At 38.4% G+C, this 26,849-nt stretch overlaps 1 protein-coding gene across 2 annotated transcripts in view; it reads right to left on the reverse strand.

The window, feature by feature from the left end:
- blw (ATP synthase subunit alpha blw, mitochondrial) overlaps nucleotides 1-26,849 on the reverse strand; it is a 373,048-nt gene that overhangs the window by 229,625 nt on the left and 116,574 nt on the right. For both annotated transcript variants that reach the window (XM_090378871.1, XM_090378872.1), the window contains one exon: nucleotides 12,782-12,955. In XM_090378871.1, coding sequence (XP_090234997.1) covers nucleotides 12,782-12,955 — 174 coding nt within the window. The remainder of the gene's footprint in view (nucleotides 1-12,781; nucleotides 12,956-26,849) is intronic.

Genomic DNA, 26,849 nt, shown 5'->3' on the forward strand with positions numbered 1-26,849 from the left:
AGGCAGGATGTATGCAGAAATTTAATGATGTGCTGAAGGAAATTTAATTTCCTGTCAAGGATTAATCCCAAGAATCTGATGTTGTTAGTCACTGGAATAGTAGAAATGCAAAAGCATGCTGGCTCTTGCTTTTAGCATAGGTATACGATGCAAGAAAGTAAGCTTGTGCAGCATCAACAAAAAAAAAAAAACTCCCATTTCACCCCTCCATTCATTCCAAATGCCTGTCCAGCTCATCCTTAAATTTATTTAGGCTATCAACTTCCACAACAAAAGATGGAAGTCTGTTCCACCAATCAACTACCCTCTGGCTAAAGGCAAATTTCTATATATCTATTCTACAACTATCTTTCCTCAATTTGAATGTATATATCCCCTCAAGTTCTTAATCTGAGCAAGATAAAGGATCCCATCAGCATTCAGCTTGCTCATCCCATTCAAGGCCTTATACACCAATTAGCATTAGCATTAGCATTAGTAGAGGCATATGATGCAAGAAAGCAAGCTTATTCAGCATCAGCCAAAAAAAAAAAAAAAAAAAAAAAAACACACACCACTCCCATTTCACCCCTCCGTTCGTTCGAAATACCTGTCCAGTTGAGCTTTAAATTTGTTTAGGCTATCAACTTCAACAACAAGTGATGGAAGTCGGTTCCACCAACCAACCACCCGCTGGCCAAAGGCAAATTTCCGCACATCTATCCGACATCCGTCCTTCCTCAATTTGAATTTATGCCCTCTGAGGTGATTATTCTCAGCAAGATGAAGAATCCCATTGGCATTGAGCATGCTCAACCCATTCAAAGCCTTATACACCTCTATCAGATCACCTCGCCGGTGCCTAGTCTCCAGACTCTGTAATTTGCAAAACTTAAGCCTTTCTTCGTAAGAGTAACCCTTTGTTCCATTCACTAATCTTGTTGCCCTTCTCTGTACCCGTTCCAGCAGCTCTACATCCTTCTTGAAATGAGGCCTCCAGACCTGTATACAGTACTCAAGATGTGGCCTAACCATTGCCTTATACAAGGGAATAATCACCTCCTTATCCCTGCTAGAAAAATTCCTGTATATCATTGACAAGACACCATGAGCTACTCTTGCAGCTCGTCTGCACTGCTCAGAGAACTTCATATCTGCCTGCACAATTACCCCCAGGTCCTTTTCATTCTCCACCACTGTCAGTATAGTACCGCAGAGTTGATACGTTGCTCTGGGGTTACTGTTTCCCATATGTAGTACTTTACATTTGTCAATGTTAAACTTCATTTGCCACCTCTCAGCCCATCTGTTCAACCTTTCCAGATCCTGTTGCAGCAGCATAGCGTCAGTAGTGTCCTTAACAACCCTGCCAACCTTTGTATCATCTGCAAACTTGGACATTAAACTTGATATCCCATCATCAATATCATTCATAAACACCGAAAACAACAACGGACCCAACACTGAACCCTGAGGGACTCCACTAATAACATTAGTCCACGTTGAGCAGTGTCCATTGATTACCACTCTCTGTCTTCTGCCACTCAACCATCCCCTTATCCATAGCAGCAATTTGCCTCCAATGCCACACTGCTCCAATTTGTGCAGCAGTCTTCCATGTGCAACAGTATCAAAAGCCTTTCTAAGATCCAAATATATAATATCAAAGTTATTCCCTGCATCCAGTTCTTTTGTGACTACATCATAGTATCCAATCAAATTGGTCAGGCAAGACCTGCCCTTAACAAAACCATGCTGCGTCTGAGCTATAACTGAATTCTTGTCTAGATGATCCTGCAGTGCTTCTTTAACCAGTGCCTCCATTAATTTACCCGGAACAGAAGTTAAACTAACAGGTCTATAATTACTTGTGTCAGCCTTTGATCCTCCTTTGTGAATTGGGGTTACATTTGCACATCTCCAGTCTATGGGTACCTCCCCTGAGTCCAAAGAAGCTCTCATAATTATGGCTAGGGGTTTGCTTACTTCCTTTGCTGCCTCCTTTAATATAACTGGATAGATCCCATCCACCCCAGGTGCCTTTTTTATGTTTATCCTCAACAATCTCTCCTCCACTTTCCTCTCAGTTATTACAAAATCATCCAGCTCCCTGCCAATGTTTACTTTACCTAGATCATTCTCCTTCCTGAATAACTCCTCATGCGTGAATGTAGATGCAAAATACTCGTTTAGATTGTTAGCCACCTGAGCAGGATCCTCAACTGTTGAACCATCAATATCCAGTGGACCAATCTGATTCATCCCTTTCCTTCTTGAGTTTAAATATGTAAAGAACTCTTTTCTGTTTTTCTTTGCATCCTTTGCCAAGGATTTTTCGTAGTCTGCCTTTGCCTGCCTAATCTCCTTTGTGACTTGGTTACAGACCAACTTATATCTATCATAGGCTTCCATGTCACCCATTAATTTGTATGTATCCCATGCATCTTTCTTCTCTGCCACATGTCTCATTAGTTCATCTGACAACCATTTAGGCCTAAACCTTGAACAATATTTCTTAGTTGGTATGTAAAGCCTGGTAGCCTCCAAGATTAGTTCCTTGAATGCTTCCCATTTTGAGTTTGCTGTTGGTAACATCGTCAGTTGGTCCCACTGTATAGAATTTAAATACTGTCTCAGACCATCATAGTTGCCTTTACGAAAACAAAAACCCTTCCCTCTACCTCTGATGGTAGTTACCTCCTTGAGTAAATCCCACTTCAACACACTGTGATCACTGCCACCTAGTGGTTCATTTATCTGCAGATTCTTAATGCATGAAGAATCACTACTGATAATCAGATCAAGAGTATTACTCCCTCTTGTTGCCTCACGAACATGCTGATGTAGAAAACAATCATCCAATAAATCCACAAAAGCCTTGCTAGTGTGCGAGTGACCAACCCACAAATTCCAGTCAATATCTGGGAAATTAAAATCCCCCATTATAAGACTCTCTGATTTACTGGCCCACTCTATTTCCCTGTACAATATCTTATTATACTCATCAGAGTCATTAGGCCTATAGCACACTCCTACTCTCAATTTTGATTTCCCTATGCTTATATCACACCAAACTGACTCGACACTGCCCTGTCCATCGATGTCGACTGGCTTCACTTCCTTGGACTTTATGTGTTTCTTAACTAATAGCATAACCCCTCCTCCCCTCCTGTCCTGTCTATCCTTTCTATACACATTGTATTCCCCAAATTCCAGTTCCGCATTACTTATATCTGTGTGACACCACGTCTCTGATATCCCAACAATATCTGCCTTTGATGTTTTGAGCAATACCTCAAATTCATCAAATTTATTTACCAAACTCCTAGCATTAGTGTACACGCAGGTATACATGCACCTGTTGCTATTCTTAGCTACCCTAACACAACCCATGTGTTTACTTGTACCGCAATGACTCCCAGCAGTCTCTGAAATATCCTGCATCTTGTTTTTCAGGCTTCTGCTCATTTCAATAGAAGCAGTGCAAGAATCACTTCCACCTCTGCCAGTGGCTACTGTTAATCTATTAGTCCTTGTATCCCCCCCAACTAGCAGTTTTCCGACCCACCTAACACTGCCTCGACAGCATCAGCAAAAATTCTTGCACCCTTTCTATTTAAGTGTATCCCATCCCTGTAGAAGCAATCTCTCCTGTTAACAAGTACAGTCCAGGCTGAAAAAAATTCTACCCCTTGAGCCTTGCACAATCCCTCCAGGGCCGAATTGATCGACATGGCTCTCATCATATACTCCCTCCTATCGTGTCTGGGCAGAATTGCCCAGACACGATAGGAGGGAGTATATGATCACCTCACAGGTGCCTACTCTCCAGGTGCTGCAGTTTGCAGAACTTAAGCCTTTCTTGGGAAGAGCACCCCTTTGTTCCCCTCACCAACCCTGTTGCCCTTCTTTGTACTCTTTCTAGCAACTCTACATACTTCCTAAAATGAGACCTCTAGACCTGCACACAGTACTCTAGGTGAGGCCTGACCAATGCTTTGTACAATGGGATAGTCACTTCCCTGTCCCTGCTAGCAAAATTCCTATATATCATTAACAAGATTACATGACCTACTCTGGCAGCCCATCTACACTACTCAGCAAACTTCATATTTAACTGCACAATTATCCACAGGTCTTTTACACTTTCCACTTCCCTGAGTGTAGTACCACACAGTTTGTACATTTCTCTTGGGTTACTGCTATCCATATGTAGTACTTTGCATTTGTCAATGTTAAACTTCAGTTGCCACTTCTCGGCCCAGTTGCCCAACTTGTCTAGATCCAGTTGGAGTAACATACTGTCTTTAACAATCCTGCCAATCTTTGTATCATTTGCAAACTTGGATATCAATCCTGATATACCTTCAACAATATCATTAATGAATATACACAAAATAACAATGGGCCCAGCACCGAACCCTGGGGAACTCCACTAATAATATTTATCCATGAAGAGCAGTGTCCACGGATTACCACTCTTGTCTCCCACTCAACCATCTCTTTATCCATTGTAGCAACTTACCCTTAATGCCATACCTCTCCAATTTGTACATCAATCTTCAATCTGCAACAGTATCAGAAGCTTTCCTGAAATCCAAGTATATGATATCAAAATTATTTTTGGCATTCAGTTCCTTTGTGACTACATAATAGTATCCAATCTAATTGGCCAGACAAGACTTCCCTTTAACAAACCCATGCTACGTCTTAACTATTACTGCAGTCTTGTCCAGATGATTCTACAGTGCTTCTTTAACCAGCAACTACATTATTTTCCCCGGAACACAAGTTAAACTAACAGGTCCATAGTTACTTGTGTCACTTTTGAACCCCCTTTGTGATTTGGTGATACATTTGCACACCTCCAGTCCATGGGGACCTCCATTGAGTCCAAGGAAGCTATCATAATTATGACCAAGGGTTTGCTTACTTCCTTTGCTGCCTCCTTTAATATAACTGGATAGATCCTGTCCACCCCAGGTGCCTTCCTTATGTTTAACTTCAACAATTTCTAATCTACTTTTTTTCTCAGTAATTACAAAAATCACTTAACTCCCTGTCAGAGTTTGATAAACTCATTTTAAGAAGGATGTAGAGCTGTTGGAACAAGTACAGAGAAGGGCAACAAGATTAGTGAATGGAATGAAGGGTTGCTCTTACAAAGAAAGAGCTTAAGTTTTGCAAATTACAGTGTCTGGAGACTAGGCACCTGCAAGGTGACCTGATTGAGGTGTATAAAGCCTTGAATGGTTTGAGCATGCTCAATGCTGATGGGATTCTTCCTCTTGCTCAGAATAATCACCTGAGAGGGCATAAATTCAAATTCAGGAAAGACAGTTGTAGGATAGATGTGTGGAAGTTTGCCTTTAGCCAGTGGGTAGTTGGTTGGTGAAAGACTTCCATCCTTTGTTGTGGAAGTTGATAGCCTAAATAAATTTAAGGCTGAGCTGGACAGGTATTTGGCAAGAACGAAGGGGTGAAATTGGAGGGTTGTTTTTTTTTTTTTTTTTTGGCTGATGTTGCAAGCTTGCTTTCTTGCATCATATGCCTCTACTAATGCTAAAATGCTAATACTAACTTCTGGCATTCCCCTCAATGAATAACCCCTCATGTGTGAATGTAGATGCAAAATACTCATTCAATTTATCGGCTACATGAGCATGATCATCAATAGTTAACCCATCTATGTTAAGTGGTCCAATCTAAATCATCCCTTTCCTTCTAGAGTTCACATAAGTAAAGAACTCTTTGTATCCTTTGCCAAAGATTACTCGTAATCTGCCTTAGCCTGCCTAACCTCCTTTGTGACTTGATTACAGACAAGCTTATATCTGCCATTGGCTTCTGTGTCATCTGATAATTTATATGCATCCTATACATTTTTCATCTCTGCCACAAGCCTAATTCATCTGACACCCATTTAGGACTTAACCTTGATCAGTATTTCTTAGTTGGAATGAAAAGCCAAGTAGCCTCCAAGATTAAGTCCCTGAAGGCTTCACTTTTAGAATTCAACGTTGGTAACATCATCAGTTGATCCCACTGTACAGAATTTAAAAACTGTCTGAGACCCTGTAGTCACCTTTACAAAAGCAAAACCCTTCCCTTTAGCCTCGATGATAGTTACCTCTAAGTAATTCCCATATCACTACATTGTGATCACTGTCACCCAATGGTTCCTTTAACCGTAAATTCTTAGTGCATGAATATTCACTGCTGATAATCAGATCAAGAATCAGCAAAACTGAAAGACAAAGTGGAATCTTATTGTCCAATTTCTCTCTTGAATGGATTGGGAAAAGTATATGAAAGACTCCTGGTGGTACAGGAGTGCCCTGATGTTTTCTGCATTTTGTCGGAATCAACAATTGCACTGTAGGAATTCACCCAATACTTTGGCTTGGTGAATCCATCAGTCAGCTTCCGAAAATGCTGAGGGCTTACTTTTCTCAGCATTGTGCTGTGTCCAGTTCTTCTTCTACAAAGAGTTCCGACTGATTCATCATGTACCTCCATGGTTTTGATATACATTTTTTTCTTGTACCGTTGTTGGGAGTTGAGTTTACTGTACTGTTATTTTAGCACTATTTTTGCAATGCTGGAGCACTAGGAGGTACCAAAATTGGAGCGGCAGCAGACAGTTTGCTGGGCTGTGCTGGTTCTTCTGAGTTCAGTAAATACCAGGTGATGGGCATGAATAACTCCTTTCAGTGGCAAGTAATTTCAGTTTGAGCCCCAATAGAACATTTCTTGGCAAGATTTTCAGCACATATTGCCTTATTGTTATTTACTGGTTTAACTGCTTTTCTGGCCTCCTAGTATAAAATGTTCAGCTTTTTCTTCCGTCATGCCTTGCATGCTCAAGAGTGTGCAGGATACTCTCCTTGGCATTAATGCAGGTGATGATTCTCTGCACAACATAGAATGCACGCTAACCGTAATGCACAACAACCTAACCATGGCCAGCCATTTGGAAATGTCCATATTTCTAGCACTTGATGCTCCCCTAAGGGTTTGAAATGTATGGACATACTGTGCAGTTAAGATTATCTTAACTGCACAGTATGTCAATAAAACTTAGCTTTGATCTCATTAGGAGATATTGCCATATTAAAAGTATGGAAGATGTTTCTAAATCAGTACTAAATTCCCATCCCTATGTATGACCATTCACTTCGCATCTGTCACTCCTTGCAATTTTAGTTCTGAACCAATCTCCTCTTCAGATACTTCCAGAAGATCCCACTAAGGTCACCTTGGGATAAGTTCAATGTATTTTGAGGTGTTACCATAATTAGCCCATTCCCACAATACAGGTAGCTTGAAGGAGCTATTCTCAGTGTTTGTCACACTTGGTTTCAATAAAGAACCCCCCCCTCCCAGTTAAAGCTGTTTTACCAATTTAGGAGAGCCTGCTAAAAGGGGTGACATTTACCCTATAGGCTTCTCTGCAGTGGAATGGATTATCAGGTACTTAGGTGTTGGACCTGATATTTTTCTAATCTGGGCCTCTTTAGTGAAGTGGTGGTGTCTAGGTCTGGTCTGTGCTATTATTTACTCGTAGGGACCATGTTGGGCCCACCCAAAAAAGAAAAGTTTAGGTTATAAAAGGTTCATGTTAGTGTTATCTTTGTTCAGTGCCCAGGCTTCCCAACTACCATGGAGCACAAATGAGATTTCCACTACTTGGAAAACAATTAAATGTACTCAGAAGTGCGATACAAGGGCTATGACACCATACCCACCTCCAACAATCCAAATTCTGTCTTTCAGACCAAGACAGTAGGGTGTGGAATCAACACTGTTGATCCTTGCAGGAAAACCCACTAGCTGAATGAATACTAATCTAGAAGGGCTTACTGGAAGGTCCCCTTACCATGTAGAGGTACCTACATTGGTGTTTTTTTTTTTTTTTTTGGGAGAAAAAACCCATATTACAAGATGATTGTGAGTGACATACTAGAGAAATTCAAAACTAGGCTGAAATATTAAAATCTAAAAATATTTTAGATTTTAAAATAAATTAAAATATTTTAGATCTTAAATTTTTATGTGGTAGTTCAAATTTAAATTAAGTTTTGAAATTTACATTGAAAATGTAATGAACATTTGTTATCAGCAGTAAAACAAAGAAATATGAAAGTGCTTCAACTTCAACACAAACTGGATAAACTAGAAATATGAGCTCAAAAAATGAAATTGAAGTAATAATGATAGATGCAAAGTACTGCATTTAGGTAGCAAACTCAAGGTAAATCAGAATGAAAAGATATGGGGGTATATGTATAATCAAATATGAAGTACTTTGGGCAAACAGACTGCTAAAACATCTAGTAGGGTTCTCTCAATGATATACAAAATTTTGCCAGCAGGGACAAAGAGGTAATTATCCTATTATATAAGGCAATAGTTAGGGCACATTAAATACTACATACAGATTTGAAAACCTCCATATAGGATGGAGGAAGATCTGTTTCAACAAAATTAGTTAGAGGCACACAAGATTTTCTTGACAAGAGTAGAGTTCTATAAATTACAGTATTTGTAAGTAGGCAACCACACAGTAATCTAATTGAAGTTTTGATTTAGGGATTTAAAGTGTTTAAACAGTAAAGATTTAAAAAAGTTAAACTAATATAGTTAACACCTTTACTCTTTCTGTAATGATACAAGGAACACATTTAAATGGAAAAGGATGGTTCCATATGTGCAAATTCACATTCAGCCAAGAAGTAACGACACTATTATCCAACTTAATAACATGAAATCTCACCTGGGAAAATGAAATTGATAGATCACCTACTATCAAGAATATGTTCCACTACTTGATAGATCTACCATCAAGAATATGTTCCACTACTTGATAGATCTACCATCAAGAATGTTGAGTCAGTGTGGTGTGACATAAGCACCAGGAAAGGTAAAATGAGAGTAGGTATCTGTTAATTATTATTATTTCATTATTATTAGCCATATGGTGCAAGGAAGCCTTATGCTACACCAGCCAAAAAAAATTCAAGTTACCCTGAGAGAGAGAGAGAGAGAGAGAGAGAGAGGAGTCACCAAGAAAGAAGTATGATGATATCCAGCTCAGGACCCTGGATGTGCCAAGCCCATACTTAGATGGGAGGCCGCTGGTTTTTTTTTTTTTTTTTTTTTTAAATAGGACTAATGAATCTGATGAGTATAATAAGCAATTCTGCAGAGAAATAGTGGGTCAGTAAATCAGAAATGTCTTATAATGGGGGATTTTAACTTTCCAGATATCAACTGGAACTTCTGGTTTGGTCATTCGCAAACTAGCAAGACTTGTGGATTTACTGGATGTCTGTTTTCTACAGCAACATGTTTGAGAGGCAACCAGAAGGAGTAATACTGTTGATCTGATTACAGCAGTGATTCTTCATGCATTAAGAATCTGCAGATAAAGGAGCCACTAGGCAGCAGTGATCACTGTGTATCGATGTGGGATTTACTTAAAGATGTAACTACCATCAGGGGTAAGGGGAAGGGTTTTTGCTTTCGTAAAGGTGACTACATTTTTAAATTTAGATATTAAATTCTATAAAAAGGATTTTGATAACATCAGTTGATCAGTGGGATCAACTGATGTTACCAATAGTGAATTCGAAATGGCAAGCCTTCAGGGACAATCTTGGAGGGTACTAGACTTTTCATACCAACTAAGAAATGTTGTTTGTGGTTTAGGCCTAAATGGACATCAGATGAATTAATGCGGCTTGTGGCAGAAAAGAAAAATGCATATAAATTCAGGCAAAACAGAAGTGTATGGCAGTTATAAGCTAATCTGTAATCAAGTCACAAAGAAGGTTAGGCAGGCGAAGGCAAATTACAAGAAATCTTTGGCAAAGGATGCAAAGAAAAACAACGAAGGCTTCTTTCCTTACATAAACTCTAAAAAGAAAGTGATGAATCAGATTGGTCCACTTGATATCAACAGTTTGACTGTGGATGATCATTCTCAGGTAGCTGCCAAACTAAATTTTACATCTACATTTACACATGAGGAGTTATTCAATGAGGAGAGGGACAGATGTTTATCAAACTCTAACAGGGAGCTAAGTGCTTTCATAATAACTGAGAGTAAAGTGGAGGAGAAATTGCTGAAGTTAAACATAAGGCACCTGGGGTGGATGGGAGTCATTCAGTTATATTAAAGAAGGCAGCAAAGAAAGTAAGCAAAGCCTTAGCCATAATTATGAAAGCTTCCTTGGACTTGGGAGGTCCCCATAGACTGGAGATGTGCAAATGTGTCCCAAATTCAAAAGGGTGATACGAGTAATTAGAGACCTGTTAGTCTAACTTCTGTTCCAGGGAAAATAATGGAGTCACTGGTTAAGGAAGCGACGTAGGATCATCTAGACAAGGCTGCAATTATAGTTCAGACACAGCATGGGTTTGTTAAGGAGAAGCCTTGTCTGACAAATTTGATTGAATACTATGTGGTCACAAAGGAATTGGATGCAAAGAATAATTTTGATATCATATAATTGGATTTTAGGAAAGCTTTTGATACTGTTGCAATATTTGGAGTGACTGTATGGGTGAAATGGGTTTTTTTTTTTTTTTTTGGCTAATGCTATATAAGTTTGCTTTCTTGCATCACATGCCCTAGTAATGCTAATTGGACTTACTCAAACTAAAGTATCATAATAGATCCCAAGCTTGCATTTCATCCATATCTGCAATATCTTGGTACCAAAATCCACAAGTACACAGCACTCATCAAAAGAATCTCCCGCACAGATTAGGTCCTCCACAGCAGGTCCTTAGCATATCCTGTACAGAGTAGTCTTCTTCCTGTTATCTACAGTGCAGGAGCATGGTGGCCCAGAACCATGCCTCACCAGAAATTCTGCCAAAACCCAGTCCATCCAGCACACTATGCTTTTTACCATCTCCAGGCTATGCTGCATCATTAATACCCTCGCCCTCCAGGTCCTCAACTAGCACCCTGCCCCTGGAGGTCATCTACTTAAGGCTTCCTGGATTACACTACTGACTTGAACAATGATCTCAAGCAGGAAAACACAAACAAATACCTCCCATGACTTTGGCAGACTAGATGGGACAAAACCCCCTGAAGGCACTATCACTAAGCAACTGCACAAGTAGCCATCAACCATTCAAAAAACCTCCTTCCCGTTTTTCACCTGGCCTATACACATTTCTAATGACAGGACATGGCTCTCTAAAATCTAAGCTTGCTAGCCTTGGAATCAAGACAACTATGCACTAGTGGTGCATAGTGCTTGCCCCCAAAAGACTGGGCACTCTGTCTGCCACTGTCCACACTATGCTGACTTTTAAGGCCATCCTTCCCACAGCCATTCACGTCCTCCCACAGGGCACTGGAGTGTAGTTCTTCACCAACTGCTACATCTTCTCTGGGTTTGCCCAGGAAGTTTTCTCCAGATATGAAGAGCATCACTTTGGGACCTTGCAGATGTCAATGCCTTCCCTAGGAACAATAACTGACTGCACCATCCACCACTTCTCACCTACATGACTGTGCACCTTATCTGGGACCTACCAGTGCTGTGAGATAATTCCACCACTTGATTGAATAGCAGCAGCTGACAGCATTCACTGTTAATGCTTTTGCCCAGCTCAGGATGCTTCTGAACAAATAGGACATCCTGTTCCTATGCTTTATAATCTGGCCTCTCCCTGCTTTACCCCTCTTATTTCACCTGGCTATTGGCCAACCGTCAGACAGTTGGTTATAACAGTTGCTTCTGTTATGAATGCCCTATCCTTCTCTGCTCTACAATCTCAGACTATCCCCTTGCACTCCTTTTCTAAACAAAAAGAATTTTTTTTAAACTCAGGCAAGTCTAGGATTGGCCCTAGCAGAACTCCATGACCTACGACATGGCCCACCTGTGGTCTGTGTTTTTTTTGCTTATGGCCCCACTTTGCTTATGGGCTCATGGATCACCACTGGTGGTGATCTACAGGCCCATAAGCAAAGTGGCCAGAAGAACAACATAATCCTACACAAACCACAGTACATATACATTCTGGCTTATACAGTGTTCTGTATGCTTCAGAGATAAATGAAGGCAGAGTTGTAGATACTGGTGCAGCCAAACAAGCACTACTATCCAAGATGACCCCTAACATGACATGTAATCTCACATACCTTGCTTTCAGGTTGCTGAAAATCCCAATTGAAAACTTACTGCAAAAAAATCTTTCACCACTGCCTGCAGCTGATGTTGACATATTAGTTGGTGTTTATTTTATTCTCTTTAAATTCACCATTTCAGATTGTATTAACTTCAAAGCTGATAACAGATATATATATATATATATATATATATATATACACACATATATATATACTCTCACTAGCATTTTCTAGTTTCGTTTCTGAAATTTCTTCATAATTCCACATGCTTTATATATAAGAACTTTATTTTCTTTAATTAACAGTGTTGTTGCAAAACCAAGTTGAGAGGAAAGTCTCAGATGACTATTTTCAGTTTGGTTGGTATTTACTTGTATTTTACCTGCAATCTCAATAAATGGCATTTACTGTTAACTATTTTTATCTTTCATAAATGTTTTCACAAACTCACATGTGGCATTTTATTTTCCCCCAACATGAACTATATTCCTATGAGAATAATTCCGTACACAGTGGTCTCCGAGTACAAAGAACTGTATTGTATAATTTTATATTAAATGCTTTATATTAATTTTATATTAAAATGTTTTTTTATAGCAATTGTTATCTAAATACTAAATCTTTCAAAGTAATATTAAACATCACCTTGCCATCAATAGGGTTGCCCAAGGCATCTACTACTCTTCCAAGAATTTCAGGTCCCACAGGTACATCCACAATAGCTCCAGTCCTTTTCACAACATCGCCTTCTTTTATTAGTTTATCATTACCAAATACCACAATACCAACATTGTCTGGTTCCAAATTTAAAGCCATACCCTAGAAGAAAGGGGGAAAAAAAAAAAAATTAGCTAACTACCAAATAATGTATGGAGCTGTGAAATTTAATGTAGACAGAAAGTTCTGACACGAAAGGCACTACTAAATAATACTCAAATTCCTGATGAAGTGCAGTTTAAGTACTGAAGTACAATTTAGTTCACGTTAAATTACCTGATAACAACAATGCCTTGCCCATAAATTTAACTATATTAGTAAGGTAAAATGCATTAATGTAAAATTTTACCATACTAATAGTTAAATTTACTAAATACAATCACTAGTACTATAAAAAAAGAATTTAAATAAGGAGACATTCACGAAGTTTTGAAAGAAAGGTATAAACTGAAGTGGTACATTGTAACCAGCCTTCCCCCAACAGAAGTTGAAATGGAGTTTGTCCAGTAGGCTGACAGGTTGTAACCAACAACCTGTTTCATTAATAGTATTAAAATTCCATATCACGATTTTGCAATGGAGCAATGAACAAATAAAATTTCCTTTCAAACTGGGAAATCTGCAAAGGAAACGTATGAAATGTTAAAAACTGTTTAAGCTTTTTTTTTTTTTTTTTTTATGAGAACCCCAAACACAAGGAGGTATTAGAACCTATAGTACTTAGTACCATGCTTGGGTTGGAGGTTGAGAAGACGAAAGAAGATATTTGTTGATATTGGACTTGAACTTCTGTAGATTGTAATTTTCAGGAAATACGTATGAAGGAAGGTTGTTCCAGAAAACGGCAGTTGAATGAATAAATGAAGAAGATGAAAACTTAGTTCTGTGGGTTTGTAGTTGGACAGTAAATGGATGTTGGCTGGTGGCGGCACGTGTTCGGACTGTTTTGAAACAGAGAGCGGGAATTAAAAAAGCCAATTCAGAAGAACAGTGCCCATGGAAGTATCTGTAGAAGAGGCATGCAGCAGAAACAGTGCGTCTATGAGAAAGCGAGTGGAGAGACTCTGTTAGAGATGAATCATTAATTAACCTAACTGCCCTCTTCTGAATGGAATCAAGAAGCCTGAGAGAGGTTTTGGGGGCACCACCCCAGATGTGGGAACAATATTCCATGGCAGGGCGGATTTGCGATTTATACAGAGTGAGCAGCTGCTTGGAAGAAAAGTAATGCCGAGAGCGAAAGAGAAAACCAAGTTTTTTAGATGCAGAGGAAGCAATATTTGTAATGTGCTTGTGCCAAGAGAGATTAGAAGTCAGGGTAATCCCCAGAAGAGATATATCATTTTGCCTAGAAATCGGAGTGTCACTAAAGATAAGCATAGGAGCAGAAGAATCCTTTTTGCGAGATATAAGACAAGATTGAGTTTTAGAAGGGTTGAAATCAACTAAGTTGTCTTTGCCCCACTGGAGAATTACCTGAAGATCGGCATTTAAGGAATTGGTAGCAGATTTTCGAGAACTTGAAGCTGATTGAGCTGGACAAGGTTTCTCAAAATGGAAAGCTGAATGCAATGTGCTATCATCGGCAAAACTATGGATAGGATTTCCAGTCAATGGAAGAAGGTCATTGAAACACAAGAGGAAAAGAGTGGGGGAAAGAACTGAACCTTGGGGGACACCGGCATTAGTGGAGAAGTTAGAAGACAGAGAGCCATCTACCATCACCCTCAGTGAGCGATCAGAGAGAAAACTGGATAACCAATTACTAAAAACAGTTGGCAAACCATAAGATGGAAGCTTGTTTAGAAGACCTTTATGCCAAACACCATCAAAAGCCTTAGAGATGTCAAGAGCAACTACTTGTGTTTCACCAAACCTTTCCATTGAATTAGTCCATAAATGGGTAACATAAGCCAGAATATCACCAGTGGATCGACACTGACGGAATCCATACTGGCGATCGTTGATCAGACGGAAGGTTTCTAGGTAGTTTAAGAGTTGGCGGTTAATTGATTTCTCCATTACTTTAGAAAGAGTAGAAGTAATTGCAATGGGACGATAATTGGATGGGAGGGATTTGTCACCCTTTTTAGGAACTGGCTGGATATGAGAAAATTTCCAAGCAGAAGGAAAAACACCTTTGGAATAAGAAAGTGAAAAAAGGCGGCAAAGAATATGAGTAAGTTCAGGAGCACAGGTTTTGAGAACAAGTGGAGAAATACCATCAGGACCTGGAGCTTTCTTAGCATCAAGATTCATCAAAATCCTTCTGATATCCTTTTGACGGAAGACCACAGGAGGCATTGAATGGAGCGTGTTAGGAATGGTGGGAGGTGTTTTACCAAGATCATTAATACATGAGCTCGAAGAAAAATGGGATGCTAGCAGGTCAGCTTTATCCTTGGCTGAAGTGACAACAGAACCATCTGGTTTGGACAGAGGTGGGAGCAGAGATGGGCAAAAGTTGCAGCCAATAGCTTTGGCAAGAGACCAGAATGCTCGGCTACCATTAGGGCAAGAAGCAAGTTTTCTACTCTTAGCCTGTTCAAACTCTAGTTTGGACTGATTAATAACTGCTTTACAATTGTTGCAAGCTTTGGTGTAGGCAGAAAATGAAACTGAAGAATTAGAAACAAGCCAATTACGATATGCAACGTTCTTCTCTTGGACAGCCTTAGCACATTTATTGGAAAACCAAGGTTTAGATAAAGGACAAGATTTTGAAGTGGAGTGTGGGATAAAGGATTCAATTCCTGCAAGAATAATTTCACTGACACGATCTGAGCAAACGTTGACATCAGAAGTTTTGAAACAGTAATCAGACCAAGGAAAAGAAGAAAAGAAGTCTCGCAGGTCATCTCATTTTGCATTCTTGTAATGCCAAACAATACGAGGTTGGGAATAGGCATGAGATAAAGGTTCCATTGGAGAAGAGACAATCAAGTTGTGATCTGAAGTGACTAAAGGACCTCTCACTTCAACCTTGTACTTAGAAGGGTTGTTTGTGAGAAAAAGATCAAGCGTATTGGCTGTATGATTAGGATTGTCTGGTATTCTTGTAGGTAAATGAACAATCTGTGCTAGGTCATTAGTAATTGCAAAAGCCTCAGCATCTCGACCTGCTGGGTCGGTGTGACTAGAAAACGGAAGCCAGCTGGAGTTGTGAACGTTAAAATCACCAAGGAAAATTACTTCACTGTTAGGAAAGTTGGACTGGAGAAAGTCAAGTTGCAAAGAGAGGAAGTCAAAGAGCTCCAAGTGATTAGTGGAGTTGGGAGAACGGTAGAGACAACAGATGAATTTCACACAATGAGGTAGAGAGATTTTAAGCCAGAGAAGATCAAAGAGAGGAGATTCCAAATTGCCAAGTCTCTGACAGGGAATATCAGAACGGACATATGCACAAGTACCACCTTTGAGGCGAAAGGAATCACACAGCAAATAATTTGGACATCTGAGATGAGCAGTAGTTGAATCAACTGATAACTGAGATTCAGTCAGAAAAAGTACATGGGGTTTGGAAGACTGCAAGTGGAAATGGACATCGTTGAGATTAGAATTGAGACCACGTATATTTGTGAAATGAATTAGGAAGTCCTTGGGAGGTAGCTGATTTGGTTTAAGCTGACACTAAGTCAGCTTAAACCAAATATACCAGTATATTTGAAAAGGAAAAGTGGTTCAAAAATGGATGTGAGAATGTTTACGATGACACAAGAAGTGGGTATCCATCAACCTCTCAAAATGATGAGTTGGAAAAGCTCAGGAAATTATGGCAAGAAATTGCATTTGATCCTCAGAATGGCTGATGAGTTAGACATGAATAAAGAGATGATTTGCCAAATTCTGAATGAAGATTTATCGAAAAAGAAAGTTGTTTGCCTGTTGTAGGGTTTCAGGCCTATGTAGTTGCATGTGTTCTCTGGTCAATCTGCTGCATGATGGACAAAAAACCAGAGTTTCCAGGAGAAAAAAATAATAAAAACATACTGTCCTGTCCTCAGCTGAAATACTAACTCAGCCATATTGTGAAAAAATTCATCATGTCATTGACAGGATTCAAACTCAGGTCTTTTCCATCTGCTGTGGGGAGGGCAGCAATTCTACTAACTGTGCGACTACATTGGTAGAGCACAATTCAGCAGAAGCAACAGTGCAATCAAGCAAAGACTTCATCCAGACTTGTCAAGACAATCCTAATTTCCTTGACTACTCTCATTGGAGAGGAGTGTTGGGTGTTACAACTCAGAGACAAAGCATCAACGCATGAGTGGACTTCAAAATCACAGCCCAAAAGTTTTGTTTATGGAAGTCCAGGATCAAAACTATGCAGACCATGTTTTTCAACAAACAGGATGTGATTCACAAGGAATCTGTACCTGAATGGGGAAAAGTCAATGCTTTGTTCTTTGTAAAGGTGCTTCAGAGACTACCGAAACGCATTTCCCATTTGAGGCCACAATTTCGAGAGAAAGGCAGTTGGTTCTTGTTGCAGAACAGTGCCCCCACCCATTCCACACTTGTATAAACATTTCAGATGAAATGCAGCACTGCACAGACCAACCATCCACCGAACTCTTCCAATCTACCACCAGCAGACTTCTTTCACAAGATAAACTGCCCTCAAAGGAAAAAGATTAAAACATAAGGGAAAAACCTTAACTGCCAAACTGAACATCTTTTTGGATGCCTTCACTGACTCTTTTAGAACAGTATAATAAGTGCATTTGATCAGGCGGCAATAACAAAAATCATTTCTGAGCTCATTCATTTTATTTGCAATTTGTTTTGTTCTTTTTATTGCACTAATCCAGGATCTTTATTGCCAGGTCACACACAAATTATGTTATTCTTCAAATGGTGTAATACACTTTTATAAATATGCATATAAATAAATTCATATTTTTATCACATTTAGAAATTTTTCATTTTACAATTACTTTGGGGGTGAAGGGTATGACTACTGGGAAATTTTTTTTTTATTTCCCAACCATCCTGAATAATTAGGAGTATTGAATAATAGAACTACACTTTAAGCATAACACATGCAAAAATGAACATTAAATGAAATGAATGAACTCAATATTTAATATAAATGTCTTTTGCTGAAAAACCTTCAGGTAATATGTTAATGGTTAGGTTGTAGATTAACAGAGCTTGAATATCTAGGTTGTAATTAACAGAGCTTGCACTGATGACCTAGAGATCCTTGCACTAATTGTAGCCAAATCAAGGTTAAACAAGTCGCGCACACATTCACTTGTACCCAAGGCTTACAAAACTGAGATCCTGGGATCCCGAGTACCGGGTATCAAATACCAGTATTGATACAAAAATACCAGCTTTTTGGTATTAATTTAAAAAAATAACTGTCCATGATTTAATCACAAAGGTAATTTTATAACCACCAACCAAAAATGATAAATACAGTTGTGTCCCCGTATCCATTGATTCAGTTACCCGCCGTTAACCACAAAAAAAAAAAAAAAAAAACGAAAAATCTTAACACTTACTACTCGCTTGTCCAATATGATGCTTTTTTTTTTTTTTTTTTTTACAATGCCGAATAGTTTGGTCACCAACATAATGGTTCTTTAAAGATTTAACAGATGCACCGTTTTCAAACTTTTGAATAATTAAGTTTTGGTTTAATTTGAAAGCACAACTCTTGCATTTGCCCTTCATTTTCACGATTTCTAAACAAAAAAAAAAAATAAATAAATAAAAAATAGTTACAATAAAAAAAATTCCAACATCTCTGACAAACAATGAAACAATTTTTCCTTTTGCGGTGCGATGGAACAACAATCAACGTGACGCACTAAATCGAACTAAGCATTTGGTCCCCCCCCCTTTTTTTTTGTTTTGAGTGGTAGGTGTGAAGACCGAATATTAAGTTTTTGTTTAATTTGAAAGCAGAACTCTTGCATTTGCCCATCATTTTCACGATTTCTAAACAAAAAAAATATAATAATAATAAATAAATAAAAAATAGTTACTATAAAAAAAATTCCGACATCAATGACAAAAAACGGAACAACTTTTCCTTTTGCGGTGCGACTGAACACAACAATCGACGTGATGCACTAAATCAAACTAAACATTTCGTGTTTTTTTTTTTTTTTTTTTTTTTTTGAGTGGTAGGTATAAAGACAGTGGGGGTTGCAAGATAATAGGTACACTAATCTCCCAATGATGACTTATAATGCCAGTTCTTGTCACTTATTTACAAGTTTCGAAATATCAGTTTATACCTATTCTAGTTATTACTTGAATTTTATGATTTCTGGTTGATTTTTTTTATTTTTTTATTTGGAGGCTTGAAGTGTCCCGGTTAATCTGACCCCAGTAAATCGAGAGTCTTTAATGTACCGCATTTAATGTTGGTAATATCTGACTGTGTTTAATTTATCAATTAAACTTTATTATACATATGTATGTACAAGAAAATCATGTTATATATGGGGCCAGCAGGTATCTGCAGTTTCAGCCATCCACGGTAGGTTTGGAACATATCTCCCGTGGATACGAGTGTCTTACTGTATTTACAGAAGTATACTGCAGCAGAATTTGACAAATAAACTGTCATGCAATTAGATTCCGTTATTCCTCAAAGAAGCAAACCTTTTCACTGCAAATGCTAACAAAATTTATGATGAAACTCTTGGCAATCGAAATTCTGAAATAACTACAAAATTGGATACAGCATTGAAACTGTTTTTCAGAGGCGTACACATTTATCACAAGTTCTTCAGTATTTGCAAAGTGGGACACAATAGGATAGGAAATTATTTAGTACTGTGTTAGTAATGGCCATATATGGTGTAAGAAAATGGTGCTTATGCTGCACCAGCAGAAAAAAAAAAAAAGTAAAATAATAAAATTAAATAATTAATAAAGAATGAAAGAAAATCAAGCAAACAATGTATGCATTTTCCACCTCCCATAGGTAACTATTCAGCTAACCTTAGAATTTTCCCAAACTGTCAGCCTCCAACACAGATTTAGCTAACTTATTCCAGTTATTTATAACTTGCTGGTTTAAAACTTCCTGCAAACCAGTCTAAACTTCCCCCCCCCCTGAATTTATGGCCCCTAGTTCTAGAATCATAACCGTGAAAATTTCATCCTGATTCACTTTACTTTTTCAAGTCAGAGACTTAATACCTCAATCAAATCTCCTCGAAGGTGACTAGTTTCCAAGCTGTGCAACCCACACATTCAAAGTCTTTCCTCATATGGCTGCCCTTTTTCCAATCTCATCAGGCAAGTTACCAGTCCTCTGGACCATGCTTGGTCTTTTTTTAAATGTGGTCTCCATATGTGAACACAGTATTCCAAGTATGGTCTAACAATAGCCTTATAATGGGATTATGACGTTCTTATCTGTACTAGCGAATGTTCGATAAATAAATAAAATTTTCTGTTTATACTCCGGGACGACCAAACGGTCAGAGGAGTTCACAAAATAGACAGAATACAAGAAACAGCACCGTATTCAGCAGCCACGGGTTTGAACCCCCAGTCACTCAAGGCATGTGTACTTACACACCCGCGCGCCTGACCACTAGGCTACGGCTTGCAAAACTTCTCTGATCATATTGTAACTCCCAAGTCCCTTTCTTCCACTACTGCACCAAATGTATAAGTTATTTTGGGGTGCTGTTCTCCAGGTGTAAGACCTTGCATTTTGCTGAATTAAATCACAGCTGCCACTCTTCTGACCACCCCTGAAGTCTATCCAGGTCATATTGAAGAAGCTCTGCTTGGTGGTGATCATTAACTACTCTATCGATCTTTACATTATCTGCATATTTAGCATCACACCCTCTATCCCTTCATCAATGTCATTTAAGAAAATCAAAAACAACACTGGCTCCAATACTGATAGAACTATATTCCTCAGATTGGGTTAATGTAAGAGTGGGTTTCTCCAAGGAACCCCCACTCTCTTACATTAAACAAATCTGAGGAATAACCATTTAACCATTTATCTCAACCCTCTGCCTGATGCCATCCATCTAAGGATTTTCCCTGTGATTCCAACTTGTTCCAGCTTATAAAGTAACTGCTCGTGTGGGACTGAGTGAAATGCTTTGCTGAAATCTAAAAAAACAATGTTGAAATTATTCCCTAAAAACCAGCTCACGAGTGACCTTGTCAAAATAGCTAACCAGATTTGTTAAACATGATTTTCCCTTTACTTAACCATGCAGTGTATCCTTCAGAATTCCATTACTATCTAAATGATCCTGAATTCAACCCTTGATCATAGTCTCCATGATTATCCCTAATACTGAAGTTAGACTGCTGGTCGGTAATTTCGCATTACCGACTCGGAATCGCTGGACTCTGAATCTCTACGAATCCAGTGTTTCTCTCAATATTAGCCTTAATGGTTCAATATACATTTGCCACATCCCTTAAGATTACAGGGTACATGCCATTAACTCCAGGAGCCTTACTTGTAAGAGCAAAAGTTTTTTCATTAAATAATCATGTGAAATTTCAATAACATTAATTACATATTTTTTCCACTTCATTCCAATATGTGATCATTGACATAAAGGGTTTTTTTCTTCTGTAAATGTGGATGCAAAGTAACTGTTGAGTTCATCTGCAACATCAGTTGCGGTATCTAATACTATCCCATGCAATTATACATCTAATTTGCCCTTCTCTTCTTTGCATTTATATATGTAAAGAATTCCTTATCTGCACTATTTGCTCTATTTATTATCACCACTCTTTGCTCTCTACCAGACTCAGTAAAGATACTACAGTGAAAATTATACTTTCCTTAATACATGTTATTCTCCTTTGTAAAATGACTAACAATTCAACTTGGAAGTCCAACATGGAATAGAACAACAGCATTTCACAAATTCTTTCCAATATAAGAAATTGCTTGACTAATGAGATTTTAAAAGATAAACTTGAGTTGGCAATTAATGAAATACTTTTTAACTATTCCTGCAAAAAAAAAGTCAAAGCCTATAAAATATGGACTGAGATAGACTATCTCTGATGACAGTCTGACTATCTCAGTGCATTATCCAGCATAGAACATGAAAGGGCATTTTCTGCTGCTAATCAAATATGTACTAAAATTAGATCCAATTTAAATAATAACACTATCGATTGCTTATGATTCTTAAGAAGTCACTTTATTTGGACTGGAAGTATGGATGCTTAAACATAACTAAACTTTGTAGTATCAAAATTTATTTTTGACGTGTAAACATTTGGTGGCACCTATTAAATTTTGGACGTTAGTAAAATCAATTTGTGACGATTTTGTGATGCGGAAATGACATCACTTCCGTTTCATAACAAATAAATATAGAGTTGGGAGAGGAGATTGTGCAAGGGATCATGGGAGGTGATCTTGGATGTGCTCAGAGCTGACATAAACCAGCTGGTTGCAGAAAAAAAAAAAGTTTGATTCAGGGCATACCACTTAGGTTTTTTTTTTTTTTTTTTTTGATTTGGTAGTTGTTGGCGCATCGGCTTCTGTGGCCATATTGCACCTCCCAAGGTTTTTGCAGTACTTTGATCCAAGCCCGAGGCGGGAATCGAACCCGCGACCTTTGGGTTGCCGGGTAGGTACTTTACCCACTCGGCTAGCCCGGTCGGCTACCACTTAGGTGGCTTGGGGCTAATCATTGCCACCTGTGGCAGAAACCTGTGGCACATCCAAGATCATTAAATTACATGTGCTTCAGCCTTACCCAGTTGAAGTGCATTTAATGTAGGTGTTACAACAGGAACAGTCTGTATTACTGAAGTGGTTGTATAATTCCATCAAGAGGCATATCAAACATTTTTCTACAACCAGCCTGGGCTGGTCAAGAATATTTGAATCAGTTTGCGATTGGGACAAACTCCAAATTACACGTATGACTAGAATCGTTTGCTTGTCACTGGCCATTCCCATTAAGTTGGGAAAGTCCTTGTTAGTCATCAAGTTTGTTTCTTTGCAATTGTGCTGAGTCAGTTGAGCATAGCAAGCTTTAGATCCCCATTCATCTCACTGTTTGGATGATTGTGAAAGTTTCCGGGGGGGGGGGGGGGCTTCTTGCAGTCACATTACAAGGCCATGCAGGTTATTACTGCATGCTTTGTCAGGGTCACAATCGTCGTTGTCTTGCCTATTTCAATTGTTTTGCAAATTGTCCAAATCTAATTCATACAATTTATGCTGTTCTAGTATAAACTCTTTATTGTCATCGTAGACCTTGACATATTTCATCTGACAGTATCTGTTTCCTCACTGAAATGGAATGTGCAGCATTACCATCTCGCACTTTTACTCGTTGAGAGCCAAGTCAGATTCAATAGCGTATTATGCGTGGATATTGTAGTTTCTTGCAGATCTCATAGCGCTGCATGTATGCAACAAAGCATGGCAGAGTAACATGATCCAAAAATGATAGTATGACTGTAACAATAGAAATACTTGTATTGTTGCAATCATACTATTTGACAGATGCCTGCAGTCAATTGGTTAATTAGGCTATTTGCCTAAAAAAAAAAAAGTAAAGTGCAGCCGTTATCAACCCACTGCAGGATGGAAGCCTCCTCAACAATTCATGTTGAGGGAAATGGATCATAATCTGCCACACAGGTCCAGTGCGGATTGGCAGATCGACTGTATTCAGCAGTCAGGGGGCTTGAACCCCAGTCTACTCAAAGAGCGTATGCTACTGCACTCCCACTCGGCTACGGAGGCTATTTGCCTAACCTCTTCCAAACATTGATTTGGTAGAGTAAGCAGCAGGCATGAGCATAAATTACACCATTCGCAATTTCGGTTCTAGCTGTTCAAAATTTAGTAGGTGTCGTCAAAGATGTTTACACACCTTTCATGCATACAGAGTACACACACATTTTGTTTTTAGATTAACAGTGTTTTTAATTTTTCTTCAGAACATTTATTGTAATAAATGTTTTAAATAAACATGAATTGATGTAATTACAGTACTTGTTTTTTTCATACTTTATTGCAACTAATTTTCATCGAAATTTATTGAGAAAAACATTTGTCTTTAGAATACTGGTATTAATACCGGTATGCCGGTTTCAAAAATTAGAAATACCGGTACTAAGATTTTGACCAGTATTATAAGCCTTACTTGGACCCTTTCATTAATATCAGCTATCCCAAGCAATCTGGTCAGTCCATTAATCTATAAGTCAGAAACCATGCTCTTATAAAACAGCACTTGACAGTAATACAGCCACCCCAGAAGGAACCTTATTCCACTTGTTTTAAGTCACACTGCCCTAACAGTCATGATTGATGCTAAGCTTTATTTTAATTTTTATTTTAACGTTCTCATAAGAGCTGTTCCAGTTTGATAGTGGAGAGAGCTACTGGGCATCAGCAGCTCTCTCCACCATCAAACTGGTGTTAATTTCAGAGTACTGGTTCTTCATGTGAGCTTTAGGAAGCTTGAGTTACCACCCCAGTTTCAAAGCACACCCATGGCCAATACTTGCAATATTCTAACAGTCATAGCTTATTAAGGAAAGGCAACTCTTCTTAACAATTACTCTTGCTAGCCTCATATCCTTGCCCTACTTCTGAGAAAGTTGTCCATAGAGGATCATAGCATCTCGTTGATTATCCACAGCTAGGGCTTCTTCAAAGCTTACAATTTCACCTATCTGACCATCTGATACCACAGCAGATGCTACTTCATATCCAGAATCTGGATGCTGACCTCAATAAGTTTAATCAAGAGTTTGCAGATAAATAATACTTAGTGATTGTTGGTAATGGCCACCAGAGCTATAACTCAAGGAGCAGTGACCTATATACCTAGCCAGTTTGTTGGAAGGCCCAAAAAAAAAAAAAAAAAAAAAAAAAATTGGCTAGGTATATAGCCAATCTGCATGAAATTCTGTTGAAGAATCCACCTAATATTACTCTTCAGTTCCAAGTTCACTAGATGGTTCTGGTAAGCCTTATACACACATAATTGAGTGCTAAAGCCTTATAAGCCAGTGTTCCGCAACCTTTTTCTCTTCGCAGCACACCTTAAGTTATCCATGACGCAACACGGCACATCAAAATGTTAATCTCCCAAAAAGCATAGTTTACGGCAATGTTAACATAAATACACTAAGCCACAAGAGAATCAATCATTGTTCCAACAATCCAACAGAAATTGGCTTGTGCATATACAGTTGAACTTGGTTATAACAAGCACAGAAATAATGAGATCATGACTAATGAGCAGAAAGCCATAACAATTTTAATTTGTGTATTCCCATACAATTATCCATGTGTATCCATGTAGTAAGCTCACTGTTATGAGCTTACTACATGGATACACTGTACAAGTTTTGATAACTATGCAAATATTCTTAATTGCTCAGGTAGTCAAAAAAAAAAAAAAACAATTCTTGGAATAGACAAAAATGAAAAGGGAGACTCAGCTTTTATGACTACCCACATCAGATTAGTGGCTGATTTATGACCTCATCTTTCTGGCGAGGGGGGAGGCTATAGAATAGTGCACTGGCATGCCACTTGTCGCATTACCCTATTTAAAGATAGTCTTGTATTCACCGAACCATAAATTTGACAACTTTGTATGCATTTCGGGACTTGTAAGAAGTTTGTGTGCAGATCACTTCACTGTCATTTTAAAGTAAAATCAGCTAGAAACAAACCCTTCCTTTGGAAACATGTCTACTAACAAAAGAGTCTCTCAATTTGTGAAAAAGTCAAAAAGAAAAAGTTAAAGATTTTCGTTCTTGCCTTGAATTTTTCGGTTCAACTCATTCAAGTGAACGAAAATAATCGGAAAGATATGCCAACTTATCATTTCCTGACACGATGATGGAATTAATGACTTTTACTACTTCATCCAGCAAAACTTTCAGAGAAGATAGCAAAGACTTGGCAACAATGGCTTCATGGTGAATAAGACAATGGTCGTGTCTTATGTCAGGATTCACTTTGCACACTTTAGCTAAAAAACCTTTAATCTGACCAGTCACAGAAGCGGCTGTCTGTGCAAACACTAACACAATACTTCCAACTTAATTCATTTTGGAGCAAATATTCATTAGTATGAGGTGGATTACTCATGTAGCACTTTGCAAAAAAAAAAAAGGAATTTGTTGCAATTACAGCTCCATAGATGAACCGAACGTTGGCAAGAAGTTGGGCACTACCACTAACATCTGTGGACTCGCCAATCTGAAGCGAGAACTTCTGACTGCTGTTGATTTTCTCCTTCATAATGTCTTCAGTGTCACTGAACATATCACTGACTCTGTAACTGATTGTATCAGCTTAGAGTGGAATTGAAATTTCATTAGCAAATTTCAGGTGAGCAAACAAACTAATAGACGTGGGACCAATACTCTTCGAACAGAGGAAGAGGCACATCTATCGCTTTAAAATAGTCTTATAACAAAGGGCGAGTGCATCGGCACAGGAACAAAGTAGTAAATTTGAAGTAGCACATAAACATGGATAAATATCAAAACAATTCAATAAAATAATAAAACACGGGGGATGTTTTGCAAATCCTTAAACTTGTAAGAAACAGCACGTACATATTTAACTAACATCTTATTTCAGTCAGCACAGAAACAAAACGAGAAATATTGTAAGGACAAACACACAAATAACTTTAGAAAGCAAATATTGGATACACACGCAGAAAAGAATTTACTGTCCCACACTTACAACTGTGTTTCAGTAAAAATGGTATATTGTGAAATATAACAATGAGTAGAATTAAAAACATTAAAAAAACTATAATTGGGAGTACATAATGTACAGTTAACTCCCTCCATTATGTAAAAGTTCTCAGCTGTCAATTTTAATCAGATTACATTTAGTATTACTTATTAGGTATACGGCTTCAGCAGAGCTCGCAGCACGCCTGTCATCTTGTGGCAGCACACCAGTTGCAGAACACTGCTGTAAGCTATGACAGTTATTTTATTTTTTGATGTGTAAAAATATTTGGCG

The sequence above is a fragment of the Mastigoproctus giganteus genome, chromosome 8 (genome assembly GCF_048544385.1).
Source record: "Mastigoproctus giganteus isolate SK-2022 chromosome 8, ASM4854438v1, whole genome shotgun sequence".
In the NCBI taxonomy this organism is placed as follows: Eukaryota; Metazoa; Arthropoda; class Arachnida; order Uropygi; family Thelyphonidae; genus Mastigoproctus; species Mastigoproctus giganteus.